Genomic DNA, 19,241 nt, shown 5'->3' with positions numbered 1-19,241 from the left:
GCCATTATACTCCAATAGAGATGTTAAAAAAAAAAAAAGATATGTTGTTTTTATTGACGTTTATAGAGAGAATTTGGCTTCATACAGATATGTCAGTTGGAAAGAGAAGGAATATTTTCATAGCCCTTTCAGGTAATTGTGGCTATTCTTTTTTAATGCTACACTAAAACTAGACAAGTGGTAGTTTCTTAAAGGTTAGCTGGAACGTGGAATCTAAAACCATATTAATGAGATTTTGGTACTCTGTTACAATGAAATCTATTGGTTTCTCTTGCTCTTTGAATGGATCTTTTAACTATACTAGATTTTATAACATCATACATTGGTCATTTGGAAAATACTGACTGACTGAGTTATATGCATCTTCCAAATGTTGACACATTTCATTATACAGTACAAAAAAGACGTATATTCTTTAATATTACTACCCAGCTTTTCAGAAGAGTCTTTGAGTTTTCGAAAGCAGTCAAACTCACAATGAAGGTTACTGATTTTCCAAAATTCTAATTTCCCCTTGAAAGCTCGAATTTTATCATTGGCAACAAATACTGTCAGTTATTTTCCTTGAATTGGCCAGCTCGTTTTTGTTCATTTAAAAAATTATCTTCCAAATACCCAAGTCCAAATAATCATGGTTTGTCTGTCAGTCATTCTTGCAAGTAAAGTGGTATGCCGTGAAAAAGCAGCTAGTTCAGCTAGCAGTTCACACAATCACACCAACACACTTGGGCATGCAGCAGAAGTGCTTTGTATTTCCCATTTTGTCGTACAGAATATTTAATAACTTACACTCAAGGGTCCAGTTATAGTAAAATTAATAAGTTCTACTGCTTCATTAAGGACATTCTTAAGGGAAACTGGCATTTTTGTTTTTACTGCAAGTGTGTGGTACCAAGAATTCAGTGACTACTGGTACCCTTTGGTGCCACTGCCTTGGTTCCAGTTCAGGTACCAATGGTTTTACCCACCACTGCTTTTACTATGAGTGCAAATGTCAACACAGTGAAAAATGCAAATAATGGCTTAGTATTTACTATTATGAGGATAGTTTTGAGCTCACGGACCCCTGGTGTCCATGGACTACCCTTTGAGGACGGCTCAACAGTTTTACTTCAGAAATGATAAAGAAACAGAGGCTGAGAAGGTTGATCAGTTGACTTGTGGCCATAAAGTACTACAGGGATGTAGTAGAGCACGGTCAGTTTAAGTCAATGTTTGTTGAATTGAGTTGATTTTAGATTGTTTGACTTGTTCAAATGGAATTAACATTCGTTTCTGAGGCTGAGACTCCTGGAAATCCTAATTAACATTCGTTTCTGAGGCTGAGACTCCTGGAAATCCTATTAAGGTTCTGACATCCCACTCAGATGTGTTTCTGCATACTCTGAGGATCAACCATTTGATATAGAAACAATCCTATATGGCTCTTAAGAGTTTTTGTTTTTAACGTTTTAAGGGAATTTTTAAAAGATCTATTTTTATTTCCATTTTTTTTCTCAAATTTACCTAATTAATTTTTTCAACTTATGTTTAAATTCCTTTACTCAACAAAGGTTCTCACCCTTAGATATGTTTTTCTGAATTTCACAAATCTTCTCAACTGAAGTAATTCTGAAATGGAATTATGCTTCTGAGAGCCTGTCTCCAGTAAGAGGAAACAGCGTGGGCGTGGAGTACGTTTGGTCGCCAGCTGAGTAAGAAATCTCAGCTAGGAAGGGAAGGCTGGGGGTGGATTCACTAGGGATGATGTCTGTGGAAAGATCAGCCTTGTTGTTACTTCAAGTTAAGAATAAGGTTATGCAGCAAAGGCCAAGATCAGGTTCGTTAAAGAACTTTCAGCCCACGGACGGTCCAGGCTGGATACTGGGTGGCACCACCTGGCAGGAAGGTTCACATGCGCTGGACTATTTCTAATCTCAGTGATTTCTCACTGTGCTGTAAAACTGAGGCCAAGAAAACCAAGGAATCATCTGAGAAGTGCTGAGTCATACAAACGTATGTACGAAATAATTTAAGAAAACATTTTAGTGTATAAACACTTGTCAAGTAGAGTTATTAGTTATACTTGTGTTCTTAATCAACTATTCCTTAGTAGGGATTTGACAGTGCAGGTCTAGCCCTAGTAATAGCTAGGTCTGCCATATTCCTGTTTTTGTTCTGGGCAATTCAGCTGTTTTGGTTTCTGCCCACCCTTGTATATTTCATTTGTGGGTTGCAGGGGGGCTTGCATCCTCTTAGTACATTTATTCTCTACCATTATTCTGTTCTGTTGTAATCATTCATGCATTTAGTCATTGCATGTTTTTGAAAACTTGCTGTATACAAGGCACTGTGCTAAGCATAGAAAATGCACAGCTGTGAATAAGATTTGGTCCCTGCTCTTGACAAGATCACAGTCTGGTGGAAATAAAAAGATATTTTATAAATATCTTTTTAAATATATGAACCAGAGCAGAAGGAGCCCAGAGGGGGCAGAAGATAACTCTAGGAGTATTGGGGAAAGCTTTACCGGGGAAATTACATTGGCTCCAGGACTCAGTGGGTAAGTCAGAGTTTGCCTGGAGTGGGGAAGGGCATTCCAAGTAAAGTGAACAACGTATGCAAAAGCTCGGGGTGATGACAGATCATGGAATGTCCTGGAACCTGTTAGAGGTTCATTATGGCTGGAGCATAGGATGAGCGAGCAACATGAAGTGACAGGAAATGAAGTGGCCCCGTTCAGTTCATGAAGAAACATAGTATTTAGTGATCAGAACAGTCCATATTGCTAAGATCTGTAAAGTGCGAAGGGGCAGGGAAAAAAATAGTATATGGACCACTGATCCAGACAACCTATTAGCAACTTCAAGTCATTAAGAAAAAATTAAAATAAAATTAAAGCAGAACAAGTACTCTTTCTCATTCCCTGAATACTTATGTCACCTGTGAGGATACACCTGACCAACTCTGATTCTCCAAGTGGTATTTACATGCAGGTGTTTGTGAATATCAAGTGGTATTTACATGCAGGTATAATATTGGGAGGCCATAAGGAACTCACACAGTGTAGTCCTGATTCTTAACAGCATGGTCAAAATCCAATATAATGCAGCTTGAGCTTTGTTACCTCCACTGACTTTTTCATACCGTGATAGTGAGATAATAACCATTGCCAGGCAGCAGTAGCTAAAGGTCCACTCACTTCCAGCGTGAAAATCTGAAATGAAAAGTCCACGTCTGCAGTTTGTTAAGAAGGATCGGGGCAGAAAATGAGGGCTTAACAACCGGCAAATTAAGGTTTGCTCGTTTGTCTTTTTTATTTATTTTTAATTTTTTTTAGTTTTTAAACATTTTAATATAATTTTTAAAACCTTTGTGTGGGAAAATATTGACACACAGAAAGTGTAACATTGATTAAATGTTACATATGATATAGATCTCTGGCATTCTAAATAACACCATAAACTTATTTTTAAAATGTTCTTATTCACTAAACAAATTATTTTCAGGAAACACAATACAGTTAGCCCATAAGTTCTTTAGGAGATTGGGTATTGTAAACATTGGAAAATGAAACTTACAGATGTTCTTTATTTATTATTATGAGCTATAATAATGGAAGCCAGTCTGAAGAGAGTTTCAAAATTATGTATTTCTGGAGGTTATGTCACTTGGATAAAAATAAGTTTATAGGAGTGACAGTCATAAGACTGGACATAATCCTTTGAGGACTCAAATAAGCATAATTTAAGCATGACAGATTTAGAAATGAGGATTTTGTCCTCATTCATAAAAAAACTAAAAAATTAATAACTTATTATCCAATTTTAGGCATATCATTAACAAAGTAGAATCCATTATCTCTGTTTTCTCACTTGTGACTTCAGGAGAAAGTGAATTTAAGTTCTTTATTTTCAACGACTTTTAAACTGCTATAATAAAAAGGAAGTAAAATTTGAAGAAATTTTCTTAAGTTTTCAACGTTTATTCTGAAGAAATTTGAAAGAATATAAACAATAGTGAAATCATTCTCTACTGACAGTCATATAGGATGGTCCTCTAGTCTCATAAACCAAAAGATTTATTATTTCATATAGAATTAGAAGAGAAACCCTAGTTAAAATAATATGAAGCGGGGCTTCCCTAGTGGCACAGCGGTTGAGAGTCTGCCTGCCAATGCAGGGGACACAGGTTCGAGCCCTGGTCTGGGAAGATCCCACATGCCGCGGAGCAACTAGGCCCGTGAGCCACAACTACTGAGCCTGCGCGTCTGGAGCCTGTGCTCCGCAACAAGAGAGGCTGCGATAGTGAGAGGCCCGCGCACCGCGATGAGGAGTGGCCCCCACTTGCCGCAACTAGAGAAAGCCCTCGCACAGAAACGAAGACCCAACACAGCCAAAAATAAATAAATAAATAAATTTTAAAAAATAATAGTAATATGAAGCGAAAATTGATACAGAATATAATAATTTATGGCACAATGTTTATTTTCTGTTCATAGTGGTAGAATGGGTCAACCCTGAATTTTAAAAAAATTAATAAAGGAGATTCGATTGACCATTGACAGATTTTGCTGTCTTTAACTTCTCCCTTTCTACTGTTTCCTTCTTTTTTTCTTATAAAAACCTCTTCCACTCTCTTATAACTAATATTTCATTGAACACTTGGGAATTTTCTATTTCTCCCTTTCCTTCCATAGCCAAAATCATGTTCAGGACCACCATGCATGTGTATACAGTTTGTACTTTGCACAGAGGTACGCAGCTGAACGGGCAAATCTCTGGCTGAAACTGAGCTCACAAATTGCCCACAAAGCTGTGAAAGGCATTGTCTCTCCAGAGGAAGGGAAGGAGGTGGACAGAAGGGAACCCTCTGCTCACCAACCCCTGAACTTTGAGGCTACATTTGCCAAGGGTGAGGGTCAACTTTTTTTCAAATTCATACAGATATCCTATAGCCTAGAAGCAGCCCTAGTCTTCAGAGTTGCTACTCCCACTGCAAATGTTTCTAACTTTTTCAAAGGAGTAGTACCTATTAAAGTCAACTGTAACACAGTAAAGTGTGGGTCAATGATGATGACAGACAGGTGAAATTCAGTATGTGTAGAACTGAGAAATAGAGAAGCAGGAGACACGGCATCACTTAGTATCTCTGAACTATACACAAGGGAATCAATGCTGATCCCTGTTTGAGATCATCTTTCCCAGTAAACCATACTATTAAGGAACAGTAGCGTGGAGACTGTGTGTGCCTAATAATCCTTGCTATACTTCTTTTGTAACTTTACCTAGAGTTTACCTTACTTGGACTTTTGATTTTCCTGTAGAGAATGACACACATGTCTCATGTGGATTTGTAAGGTGCAACATTAGTGAAATTTTAATAATGACTAACAAATTATAAAAGAAAGGGAAAATCAGATGATTTAAACTCACTATTTGTATTCAGTACTGTATTTTTCATGCTTGAAAGAAAACTATGTAATGTACCAACAAAAATTGCAGTTGCGTTTTCTTGAAATGTATAATCTTAAAATTAAACGAATCTTCCAATTTGTTTGCAATCTTGTTTGTCTTTTTTAAAACGTGGTAGATTAAGCATTGAGTCCATCCAGAAAAGTCTGTTCTCATGCAAAGTGAGATAGGATGATAGGATCTCCAAGCACAGTCCAGCTCTACCATTTCACTAAGTTTCAGCCGAGACGAAGGACTTTTCCACCCTCTAGTCTATATAGTTGTCCGCTTATAGGCAGGTAGCTTGACAACATCATCTTCCGGGATCCTTGCCAGCCCAAGGTCAATCATTTTGCTGTCTTCATTATCTGTGAGTTGCTGTGGTTCTAGAACAGTTCGGTGTGTTACACAAGCGCATCCTCTTTCTGACTGTTCTACAGAGTCATTCTGGATGGAATGGGGAAAATACAGATACAGAAACCTACAAAGAAAGAACAAGGAATATATGGATGTTCTGTTGCTAATCATCTCGGTTCGGATGTGGAAAGTTCTTCTGTGCTGTATGCAGGTAATGCCTATTGTTGAAACCTGGAATGCCTGGGTTTTGTTTTGTTTTGAACATTAAACTCTGGAGCAGCAGTTTTCACACTTCATGCAACAGACTAACTGGGGGGTGGGGTTAAAACACAAATCTCTAGACCCCATTCCCAGAGGTTCCGACACAGCAGGCTTGGGATGGAGTCTGAGAATGTGCATATTTGACATGTCCTCAGGTTATGCCAGTGCTGCTGGCCTGAGGACCACACTTGGAAAACAGCTGCTCTAGAGTTTGCTTTCTAAGAACTGGGAATTAATGAAACAGGGTTTGATCGGCAGTGTTGATAGTATGGACTTTTCATTTTTAAAGCGCAACCAGCCAGCGAAAGAGCGTAAATATCCTTTAAAGGTTGATGTATACCTCGTAATGGCATGCCCCCCAGTCCTTAGAAACACTTTCAGGAAATTGTCATCGTAAATTAGTGTAAATTGTCCCAGGATGTAGACAAAGTCACTTTAATATTAAAGTGTGCTTTTTTTATGAAGGAACATTTTTAGGTGACAGAGTTGTAAGCAATGCTTCCTTGTGTCAGGCTCATGTTCTGGGATTAAAACTAAAATAAGAAAGTTATCCTCCAGCTCTCTGCTCTGTGGTTTCTGGTATCTGTGGCTCAAATAAACTAAGGTGAGGAGAAAGACAATATCAGGGATTGCAACCCAGCATTTAGACAACTAAGCATTGATGTAGCCAGTTCATCACTTCTCTAAATAGAGGAGGTTGGACCAGTTGATTTTAAAAGCTCCTTGAATGTGTAAGGCTTGATGCTAAGTCCCTCTCCTGGCTGCATTCCCAAGGTAGGGCCTTCAGGCCTTGATTTTCTGTGCCTTGATCCTCCTGGACTGTTCTCTCCTGTGAGCATCAGCTCTTTTCCAGAAAACCTCAGTTCCAGGGTTCTGGAATTGCTGGGAGGAATAGAAGTCTCTCTTGCAGCTCACAGATTTCCCCATAAGTCCATCCCAAAACAGCTCAGATTCATGGGAGAGCTGGTGCAAGGTCCTCAGGGGCCAGAGGACATAGGACAATGACAGCCCTTTCCCAGCCCAAGAGTTCCTATCTTTTCAATTCTCAGGATAGCATTTCAGTGCCCCAAGCACTCCAGGAGCAAATAGAACATTTTGTCACCCAAACATGGTCATTCCCAAGTTCTCTTCTCCAGAATACATGGTTACCAAACACCAAAATGTTGTTATTCTTTCATGTCCTATGCATTGGTGATAAAACAGATTAAAGAAATACGACGTGGCCTCTCCCTCCAAGAGCTTACCTGCTAATGGGGTGGAGGAGGGAAACCAACCGTGGCGATAGTTCTGCAGTAGAGGAATGTGGCCTTCCCTGACCCCCACATGCTCCTGAGAGACACCTGGGCAACCAGCACCTTTCTCTACCTCAACAGCCATCACCCTGTAATGATAATGGTGTCTCCCACCAGTCTATGAGTTGCTTGAGGGCAAGAATGGTTCTTTCCCAACTTCATATTCCCATTGTCCAGCCCAGGCACAAAGTATGTTTCCTGAGTGAGTTCATAAATGAATCTGGTAAAAGTACATGGTTCTTAAAATCCAGGAAAATAAAAGTCTGTGAATGAATTCCTGATTCTTTATGACCTTGTTTTTATTATTCATCTTTTCCATGAAAGTGTTACGCAGGTTTGTTTCAAATTTTTCTTCCAGGAAAAGAGTCAGGTGGTCCCAAGCCCTCGTGTGTTTTGGTCCTGCTTTAACTCATCCAAGGCTGCACTGCAGAGATGTTATTCCTGCCGTGCCATGTTTTGTTTGCATGAACTTCTGAATTCCTTCTTTTTCAAAGTATCAAAGAGGACTTTATCCTCAATTTTGGTTATAAAACCAAACTATCCTCACAGTCTGTATATGGTTGTTGCAACGCCTCTTTGTAGATACCTCTTTGAATGCATCCATCTGTCCATCCATCCCCTGAGCACCTCCAGGCTGTGGATGTGCAAGTCCCCATGGGGCACCACAAGGGATACGGAGAGAGCCAGGACCCCGCCCCTGCTCTCAAAGAACTCAGCAAATCTTACCAAATGCGGCACGGTTTACTCAGAGCAAAAGCCTGAACCTAACATAGTTTCCTGCTCCCTTTGAATTAAGAGGCACCTGTTATCTTGTCTATTGGAAGAAATATCACCAGACCGGAGCACAGCCATCTCTCCGTCGTGATTGGAGACATCGTGGAAGCACCCCAGCGAGCAAACGTGACCATCCAATGTCCTGTAAAAGGTGAGCGTGGTCATTTCCAGTGGGAGAGCACAAGGCCAGCCCAGTGTGGCCGGGAGTCGCCAGCTGGCGTTTTGGTAGCTCAGACAGCCCTACAAGCTTAAAAATCTGATTTTCCAGCACCCGACAGAGGATCTATCTCTCAAGGGTGAGCTGACACCAGCTCATGAGACCAGTGTGTAAAACAGAATGCAGTTTAATCATTCTCATTGAGGACTATGAGGACATGTACAGGACCTGCCCTGTACACTGACATGCTCATATTGGCAAGACCAGAACACCCTGTCCTGGTGGGCAGATCTGCACAAAAGGCCAGCTTCTAGCAGGTGATTGCTTGGTGAGTATGGAGTCAGAGCAAGGAGGTTTGTTGGAAATCATTAGCTGTGTCGTCCAGCTGGACAAAGGCTGTGCTAGGCAAGGCCGGGTCGGAGAGTGGGAATGTCAGGGTCCCGTGGCCTAGACTGTCTGTCCTGGACTGTCCTTGGGTGAGCATCACCAGTCTGTGCCTCAGTGGCTCTTTCTGCTTTGTTTACAACAGCAGCTAAACCTTCTTTCTAACTGACTCATTCTTTCTTTAATAGAAATGCCATTTTCAGTCTGACGTTGTCTTAATCTAGGGCCATTCTGTCTCTTTAAGCCATGGATTCTTAAGTCTTACCCCGGGCCCATGCATGCCCCAACTGAGATTAATATTATACGCTGTACACACGTACATTTTATGGGGGCCAGGAGGCCTGTGTCAATAGCTTTGATCAGTTTCTCAGAGAGACTTATAAACTCCTCAAAATTAAGATCTACTATATTAGGGTAACCTTGCATGTGCCTGTCATTTACTGTGCGTTGATTTAATTCTCTGGGCAACTCTATTTGCCTGGTTTCCTAGTTCTAACGGGGTACCTGTAGTTGCAGCCACTTAAGATGAATCTTGCCGAGGCCAGAGAGCCCAGGGTAACCGGAGGAGCCCTTACGGCTGGTCTCGGTGCCAGAGTGAAGGTGCACGTAATGACAGGATCCTAGGACACAGCCATCCAGCTATAAGGCTCTCCCTCCCTGTCATTATCAGTTAGTTAACCTGCCATGTTTCCAGAGCTGCACCTTTGGCTTCACAAGCAGTGGAAAGTTGCTAACCCCCAAGGTATTATTTTTCACCCCTTGGAAGTCCCTGCAATGTTTGGCCTACGCAGACTTTTGAAAAATCCCTCCAGCCTCCCAACTGACTCCACCCACAAATATGTGAGTTTTCTGGCAAAACACACCTACCATCACAGAACGGGCGGCGTTCTCTGGCTGCAGCAAGGAGAGAAGCAGAACGGAACTCTGTAGTTGCCAAGCCACAAATGTCTAGAGTTTCTACGGCTCTACACCTGCAGAGGATTCTGCAAAATAGATCTGACTTCTATTAAGAGAAACCTCAACTTTTAACATTATTTCTAAATTTCCTACTTCCCCACAATAGTTTACAATTAGGCTTTTGGGGGGACGAGCCATTGAAAGGACTGTGGTGTACTGTTTGCTGTTGTAAGTCAGGGACTGGATTCAGTGGAAACTGTTTTCGTGAGTGAAGCCTCCAGCTAAGACCATTAAGCTTGTCTTGGTTTATTCTTCGGCCAGGCCCAGTCAGCGTGTGTGCCGTCTCTGACCACTCCTTGACTCTTACAGTCCCTTGGACCCTGTGCTATGCCCCCTCGGGCCCGTGATGCAGCTCGGTGTTGGCAGTCTTCCTCTGCCTCTTCCCTCCCCCCCCAAACCCCCCTTTCAGCTCTTACTAGGAATGGGCCCATTTGGTCTTGCTTTACCTGGCAGTCATCCCCTATGGCCTGCACCCCAGGAACTCATCAGGAGGTCTTTCCTTTTTAAAATAAACACCTCATTTTGAGTTATGTGCCATTTTAAATAAGCCTGCAGTGAACTTACTGTGTTTTCTTATGGGCAGAAGTCATAGCTAACTTTGCTTTTCATGGAGATTCATCTTTTTAAGTGAAGATGAAGTAATGATGAAGTTGATGAAGTGTCGGAAGACTTGGATTTTACAGACAGATCCGTCACTAGCTAGTATATGACCATAGGTGAGTCGCGTGTCCGTCCTACTCTCATCTCTAAAATAGGAAATATACTATATTAGTGGAAGAAGGGACCTGGGTTATCATCTAACTCAGCCCCATTTGATAGAGGAGGGCATTATAACATTTACAAACTTGAATACTGCTTTCCAAAATTACATTTTCATATTGCAAACTGAGATTAGATTATTACTGTCAGTCAGTGGAATGTATCAATTTTTCTCTTATTTTTCAGTTACCCTTAAAATATTTTCTACTAATCAGAGTGAGCTTATCTATTCATACCTTTTAGACAGATTCATAGTTCTTTCTTATACCCAAATATGTTTTATTTGACGCATGTGGTATAGATATCAATAGTGATTGTCCCTAGTCACTCTTATATGATATTTCTAATCATGATATTAAGTAATAGAACCTGAGAATCTGCATTTCTAAGGGTTAAAAGTTCTAAGTTATTTGCAAGAGTTATTTGTCTTATTCTTTAAAAAAAAAAAGTTTCTTCTAAAAATGAGAGGGGTGGGGAGTTTAAACTGTACCCTCCTGCCACCTTCTGGTAAGAAAGGAAAGCTCGTCTGAGGAGAATGACCAGTAAATATCAAGAGCTGCATATTTTATTTTTTCGTGTGTTAATGCTTAGCAAGAACATTATTTATCCTATAATTTCGTGTTAGGTGTGTATTGGGTTGCTTGTTTTTCTTATTCCTTAAGCTCATTAGAGGTGCAGCTGATCTCAGTCTCTGCTCTAAAGTGTTCTTGTGTGTTGGGCTCCTCTTTAGTCTCCAAGAAACTCTCTTGGCCCACAGGTTGGAATGGAGTTAAGCTAGGAAGATGCTTTGGAAAACAGTTTGGCAGTTTCCCTAAAAGTTAAACATATGACCCAACAATTCCACTCCTAGTTATATACCCAAGACAAATGAAAACATATGTTCACACAAGAACTTGTACCCAAATGCTCATAGCAACTTTATTTTTAACAGCCAAAAGGTGGAAACAACTTAAATATCCATCAGCTAATGAATGGATAAAGAAAATGTAGTATATCCATACAATGGGATTTTATTTGGTCATAAAAAGGAATGAAATATTGATACATGCTAAAACATGGATGAATCTTTAAAAATGATGGTAAGTGAAAGAAGCCAGACACAAAAGATCACACAGTGTATGATTACATTTCCATGAAATGTCTAGAGTAGGCACATCCATAGCGACCGATTAAAGGCTGCCAGTGGCTAAGAGGAGAGGAAAATGCAAGAGAATGGAGAGTAATGACTAATAGGCACGGGTGTCTTTTTGCGGTGATGAAAATGTTCTGGAATTAGATAGTACTGATGGCTGCACAACTTTATGAATACACTAAAAAAAAACACATCGAATTATATACTTTGAGAGGGTGAATTTTATAGTATTTAAATTATATCTCATTAAAATCATAATCATAATCCTCACAATATACTAGCATGTAAAGTTAAAACTTACGGCACAATCATATATTTTATTTATGAGTGTATGACTGTATGGCAAAAATATACAAACATTCATGGGAAGGACATATACCAATGTCAGGATTGTTGGTACTCCTGGGAGAGAAAAGAAGAAAGCAAAGTTTAGGGACAGAACTTTAGCTGTAGGTGTAATGCTCTATTGCTTAAACAAGAACTAAAGCAAATAAGGCAAATTGCTTTCTAGAAAGTCTAAACTTACTAGCGATATAGATTTAAGCCCTACACCTCTGTCATTTCTGAGTTCCCCATTGATAGGAGAGGATGGGGGAATAAGTAGGTAGAAGGTACAAAGTTGAGTGCACACAGTGTGTGTACAAGCAGATGGTGGGAAGCAAGGGTCTAACCAGGTAGCAGCAGGGTGCTTGGTGCTCCATGAGATGAATAGAGAGAAGGTAAGCCATTCATACCTAAGAGATGCTGGTCAGTTTCAGAAGAAACGTATTACATAAATTTAAAAGTATCTTCTTAATCCAGAGAATTTTTTAGGCTTAAGATGCTGTGAAATATACCTAGAGTTTTGTTGATGTCTAACTGAATTATTAGCTTTCTTTACTGGCTTTAATGATTTCCCTTACAGGGGAGGACTTTGAGAAAATTTTTGTGGTGCAGCAAGTTTATATGCTTAAATTCCTGAACACAGCCTCATGTGTCTGACAATTATTTTCCTCCGACAACTACTGGTTGACATTATGCAGTGTGGAACTCAGTCGCAGTGATTTAACATCTTTAAGTCACAAATCCCTTTGACCACCCCCCACCCCCCGCAAAAAACTCTCTCTCCAGAAAAATACATTTACCCACAACATTTGCCATATAACTTTCAGAATACTTAAAGAGAAAACCTGAGGATAATCTGCTTCCTCTTGTTTTATGAACCGAACATTTTAGTGCTTTTGACCATATTCTAAATTAAAGCTAATTTATTTTGCTTCATCTCTAGTTTTTGAAGTGTATCCCCTCTTCTGTACTATGTTTATCTCTTATTTACACCATATACAATCCTTGAAATAGCTAATATGTTTTAAAGTATGTTTAAAACCTCTTCTGCCACTCAAAAAGCCGACCCCCCTCCCTTGTTTTTCCTACTTCTGCCTATGATACAGAAATGTTCCCACCATTCTCCTCTCTGAACACTATATTCAATCAAACAATCAATCACAGATGGTTGGAAATTCCATCCATCTTTCCATCCATTTAGCAAGCATTCACTAAGCATCTACTAAACCCAGTCTAGTTCCTTAGTGTACAGAGATGAATAAGATCTTGTTTTTGCAGATATATAGACACAGAAACTATGACATAGCAAATGCAAAAGTATAAGTGTTTATGAAGACACACGGAGGAGAGAAGAGTTAAGGCTCCCAAAGGATCGGAGAAGGTTGACAGAAGAGATGACACTATTACCAGGCCACTTGGAACAAAAAGGAAGGCCATTTTTGTTGAAACAGCATATATGCAAAAGCACAGAAACATGAGAGCTCCTGGCTTATTTGCAAAACCATAAGCAGATCCACGTGACTTAAAGCAGAGGGTGTGAGGGAGAGTGGGAAGAGGTGGGTTTGGAAGTATACATTAGGACCAGATTGTGAAGGGCTTTTAATGTCACGCTAAAACCCTTGGACTTCCTTTTATTGGAGGCAGGGAGGCAAAAATTTTTTGTTTTTATTTTTTGGCTCGGCTGCGCAGCACGTGGGATCTTAGTTCCCTGACCAGGGATCAAATCCGCACCCCCTGCATTGGAAGCGCGGAGTCTTAACCACTGGATCGCCAAGGAAGTCCCAAGAAATGTTTTAAGTAGAGTAATGGTATGACCCAATCTGTGTTAAAAGAGAACATTCTGTCTACAGTATGGATGCAAAGTTGGGGAGAAAGAAACTGCAGAAAGCCATAAATTAAGCTCAGTGAAGTCGCATCGCTGGTCATTGATTGGATTGTGGAGCCAGTCACTCAAGATATTAAATTAGGATTCCATGCCTCTGGAGAGCTTATCCAAGAGAGAGCAGGCGTATCAAGCAGTTAGCAATGGATGTGTCATTAATTGAGGATCTGGGACACAGTCGTCCCCAGGCTAGGGCTGGGACGTTGGCACAGAGGTAAGTCAAACATGGAGAGAAACTACATTGCAAAGAGCTAAGGATTATATGCTGACAGGCAGCATCTCAGTAAGAAACATATTGAAAAACCATCAACACTCATCACCCCAGCTAACAATAACTTGAGTACCTAATATGTGTCAGCTTGAATAGGCTATGAGGTGGATATTATCATTATCTTTGTGTTGCTAAAGAGTAAACATGCTCAGGGATGTGCGATTACTTTTTTTTTTTTTTAAGATTTTTTTATTTTTTGACGTGGACCATTTTTAAAGTCTTTATTGAATTTGTTACAACATTGCTTCTGTTTTATGTTTCGGTTTTTTGGCCGCGAGGCATGTGAGGTCTTAGCTCCCTGGCCAGGGATCGAACCCGCCCCCCCTGCATTGGAAGGAGAAGCCTTAACCACTGGACCGCCAGCGAAGTCCCTACGTGCAGTTACTTACCTGTGTGTATATATGTAACAAGTGTGGGAGCTAAGATTTAATCCCAAGTCTGTGTGACTCCAAAGGAACTGAAGGGAGAAGGAGGCTCTGGGCTTGAGACAGCAGAATGGGGACCCAGGTGGTCTAATCAGAGAGGAGAGTGTCAAAGCAGAGGTCTGAGGCAGGAATTAGGATGTGCTGCAGCTTAGGGACAAGGTGTCAGAGGCTCAGGTATGAGCAGCAGCCTGGGCCCACTGGAGAACTGTCCCATGGTGGGAGGTCTAGGATCCAGGCAGAGTCCACGGAGAGGCTGGCCTCTCGCCAGCCTGCAGGATGCCAGCCAGTGTTAGGCCAGAGGTCTACCTGAGTGTGCCCCCTCTGTCCCCAGGAGGATTGAGGCCCCACCTTGATGCATGCCTCGCCCATCACTGCTGTAGCAGGAAAGGAACATGGCGAGTCATGCACCATGCGGTAATGACTCCCCGCTGCCTCACCTAACCCTTGATATACTTGCCCCAGACCTCTTTGTACTCATACTTGGATTATGTAAAGCAATTGTCTGTTCTTTGAAGATCCGCTGAAGATTCTGAATGCTCCTTGGAACATGATTTTCTTCTCCTTTGATCCATCTCAATTTCCCATTTGGAGGAAACATGAATACCTACACAATCAAGAAGTAGAAGGAAATGCTGGCATAAGGTAGCTAGATGTGCAGAATGAAAAACGGAAAGGGCTATTCAAGCACCTATCAAATTTCATACTTACTGCAAAAAGCCATGTGCTTGGGCTTCTGTGTCTGCAGAGACTGAGTCCCGCCATCTCTTGAAGCATTCAGACCACAGCTCTCGTGGGCCAGTCCTGTAAACAGCAACACTGCTTTCCTCCCCAAATATCTATTCCCCACTCCTGTATTCAGTCCCACCAATATGTTTCTCGGCCCTGAAAACTTCACAGACACCCAGCCCCGTGTTAACCTTCACCCCTTCACATTGTAAAAACAGCTGACCCACGAGGCCTTTTATCATGTAATTTCACGTTGTGCCCATTTATTCTGTGTCCTCCAAATAACCATGCACCTTTCTTCTATGCGCCATCAACAGACCAGTGGAGAAACCGAGTTTCAAACTGTAGGTTCCATGGAACTTTGTCAGGGACCCCAAACTTACCTTTCAACCCTACCTACCCTCTCCCCCAACATACAGTATAACTAAAAGACCTCCACGTTTTTGCAGTTTTGTGAATTGGACTTCCTTATATATATATTAAAAAAAAGGTTAAGAATTGGTTCTGCTACTGTTTGAAAGCCACTGGTTGGAACACTAGAATAGGGCTTATGACTCCCAAACTAATATATAACCTGTCTGCCATGATGTTTTGTTTTGTTTCTTAACATCTTTATTGGAGTATAATTGCTTTACAATGGTGTGTTAGTTTCTGCTTTATAACAAAGTGAATCAGTTATACATATACATATGTTCCCATATCTCTTCCCTCTTGCATCTCCCTCCCTCCCACCCTCCCTATCCCACCCCTCTAGGTGGTCACAAAGCACCAAGCTGATCTCCCTGTGCTATGCGGCTGCTTCCCACTAGCTATCTATTTTACGTTTGGTAGTGTATATATGTCCATGCCACTCTCTCACCCTGTCACATCTTACCCCTCCCCCTCCCCATATCCTCAAGTCCATTCTCTAGTAGGTCTGTGTCTTTATTCCCATCTTACCACTAGGTTCTTCATGACTTTTTTTTTTCCTTAGATTCCATATATATGTGTCAGCATACTGTATTTGTTTTTCTCTTTCTGACTTACTTCACTCTGTATGACAGACTCTAACTCCATCCACCTCACTGCAAATACCTCCATTTCGTTTCTTTTTATGGCTGAGTAATATTCCATTGTATATATGTGCCACATCTTCTTTATCCATTCATCCGATGATGGACACTTAGGTTGCTTCCATGTCCTGGCTATTGTAAATAGAGCTGCAATGAACATTGTGGTACATGACTCTTTTTGAATTATGGTTTTCTCAGGGTATACGCCCAGTAGTAGGATTGCTGGGTCGTATGGTAGTTCTATTTTTAGTTTTTGAAGGAACCTCCATACTGTTCTCCATAGTGGCTGTATCAATTTACATTCCCACCAACAGTGCAAGAGTGTTCCCTTTTCTCCACACCCTCTCCAGCATTTATTGTTTCTAGATATTTTGATGATGGCCATTCTGACCAGTGTGAGATGATATCTCATTGTAGTTTTGATTTGCATTTCTCTAATGATTAAGGATGTTGAGCATTCTTTCATGTGTCTGTTGGCCATCTGTATATCTTCTTTGGAGAAATGTCTGTTTAGGTCTTCTGCCCATTTTTGGATTGGGTTGTTTGTTTTTTTGTTATTGAGCTGCATGAGCTGCTTGTAAATCTTGGAGATTAATCCTTTGTCAGTTGCTTCATTTGCAAATATTTTCTCCCATTCTGAGGGTTGTCTTTTGGTCTTGTTTATGGTTTCCTTTGCTGTGCAAAAGCTTTTAAGTTTCATTAGGTCCCATTTGTTTATTTGTGTTTTTATTTCCATTTCTCTAGGAGCTGGGTCAAAAAGGATCTTGCTGCGATTTATGTCATACAGTGTTCTGCCTATGTTTTCCTCTAAGAGTTTGATGGTGTCTGGCTTAACATTTAGGTCTTTAATCCATTTTGAGTCTATTTTTGTGTATGGTGTCAGGGAGTGTTCTAGTTTCATACTTTTACATGTACCTGTCCAATTTTCCCAGCACCACTTATTGAAGAGACTGTCTTTTCTCCACTGTATATGCTTGCCTCCTTTATCAAAGATAAGGTGACCATATGTGCGTGGGTTTATCTCTGGGCTTTCTATCCTGTTCCATTGATATATGTTTCTGTTTTTGTGCCAGTACCAAACTGTCTTGATTACTGTAGCTTTGTAATATAGTCTGAAGTCAGGGAGACTGATTCCTCCAGCTCCATTTTTCGTTCTCAAGATTGCTTTGGCTATTCGGGGTCTTTTGTGTCTCCATACAAATTGTGAAATTTTCTGTTCTAGTTCTGTGAAAAATGCCTGTGGTAGTTTGATAGGGATTGCATTGAATCTGTAGATTGCTTTGGGTAGTAGAGTCATTTTCACAATGTTGATTCTTCCAATCCAAGAACATGGTATATCTCTCCATCTATTTGTATCCTCTTTAATTTCTTTCATCAGTGTCCTATAATTTTCTGCATACAGGTCTTTTGTCTCCTTAGGTAGGTTTATTCCTAGATATTTTATTCTTTTTGTTGCAATGGTAAACGGGAGTGTTTTCTTAATTTCACTTTCAGATTTTTCATCATTAGTGTATAGGAATGCAAGAGATTTCTGTGCATTAATTTTGTATCCTGCTACTTTACCAAATTCATTGATTAGCTCTAGTAGTTTTCTAGTGGCAGTTTTAGGATTCTCTATGTATAGTATCATGTCATCTGCAAACAGTGACAGCTTTACTTCTTCTTTTCCGATTTGGATTCCTTTTTCTTCTCTGATTGCTGTGGCTAACACTTCCAAAACTATGTTGAATAATAGTGGCGAGAGTGGGCAACCTTGTCTTGTTCCTGATCTTAGTGGAAATGGTTTCAGTTTTTCACCATTGAGGACAATGTTGGCTGTGGGTTTGTCATATATGGCCTTTATTATGTTGAGGAAAGTTCCCTCTATGCCTACTTTCTGCAGGGCTTTTATCATAAATGGGTGTTGAATTTTGTCGAAAGCTTTCTCTGCATCTATTGAGATGATCATATGGTTTTTCTCCTTCAATTTGTTAATATGATGTATCACATTGATTGATTTGCGTATATTGAAGAATCCTTGCATTCCTGGAATAAACCCCACTTGATCATGGTGTATAATCCTTTTAATGTGCTGTTGGATTCTGTTTGCTAGTATTTTGTTGAGGATTTTTGCATCTATGTTCATCAGTGATATTGGCCTGTAGTTTTCTTTCTTTGTGACATCTTTGTCTGGTTTTGGTATCAGGGTGATGGTGGCCTCGTAGAATGAGTTTGGGAGTGTTCCTCCCTCTGCAATATTTTGGAAGAGTTTGAGAAGGATAGGTGTTAGCTCTTCTCTAAATGTTTGATAGAATTCGCCAGTGAAGACATCTGGTCCTGGGCTTTTGTTTGTTGGGAGATTTTTAATCACAGTTTCAATTTCAGTGCTTGTGATTGGTCTGTTCATATTTTCTATTTCTTCCTGGTTCGGTTTCGGCAAGTTGTGCATTTCTAAGAATCTGTCCATTTCTTCCAAGTTGTCCATTTTATTGGCATAGAGTTGCTTGTAGTAATCTCTCATGATCGTTTGTATTTGTGCAGTGTCAGTGGTTACTTCTCCTTTTTCATTTCTAATTCTATTGATTTGAGTCTTCTCCCTTTTTCTCTTAATGAATCTGGCTAATGGTTTGTCAATTTTGTTTATATTCTCAAAGAACCAGCTTTTAGTTTCATTGATTTTTGCTATTGTTTCCTTCATTTCTTTTTCATTTATTTCTGATCTGATCTTTATGATTTCTTTCCTTCTGCTAGCTTTGGGGTTTTTTTGCTCTTCTTTCTCTAATTGCTTTAGATGCAAGGTTAGGTTGTTTATTCGAGATGTTTCCTGTTTCCTGATGTAGGCTTGTATTGCTATAAACTTCCCTCTTAGAACTGCTTTTGCTGCATCCCATAGGTTTTGGGTCGTCGTGTCTCCATTGTCATTTGTTTCTAGGTATTTTTTGATTTCCCCTTTGATTTCTTCAGTGATCACTTCGCTATTAAGTAGTGTATTGTGCAGCCTCCATGTGTTTGTATTTTTTACAGATCTTTTCGTGTAATTGATATCTAGTCTCATAGCGTTGTGGTCGGAAAAGATA

At 40.3% G+C, this 19,241-nt stretch overlaps 1 protein-coding gene across 1 annotated transcript in view; it reads left to right on the top strand.

Annotated features, from left to right (window-relative positions):
• The window catches only part of ADAMTSL3 (ADAMTS like 3), a 389,643-nt gene that overhangs the window by 310,618 nt on the left and 59,784 nt on the right, over positions 1–19,241 (top strand). The window contains exons 22-23 of the mRNA XM_057543842.1: positions 5,873–6,000; positions 8,139–8,267. Coding sequence (XP_057399825.1) covers positions 5,873–6,000; positions 8,139–8,267 — 257 coding nt within the window. The remainder of the gene's footprint in view (positions 1–5,872; positions 6,001–8,138; positions 8,268–19,241) is intronic.

This window comes from Balaenoptera acutorostrata, chromosome 3 (assembly GCF_949987535.1).
Source record: "Balaenoptera acutorostrata chromosome 3, mBalAcu1.1, whole genome shotgun sequence".
NCBI lineage: Eukaryota > Metazoa > Chordata > Mammalia > Artiodactyla > Balaenopteridae > Balaenoptera > Balaenoptera acutorostrata.
Note: the sequence above shows the minus strand (reverse complement) of the source record. Positions and strands in the feature narration are given on the sequence as shown.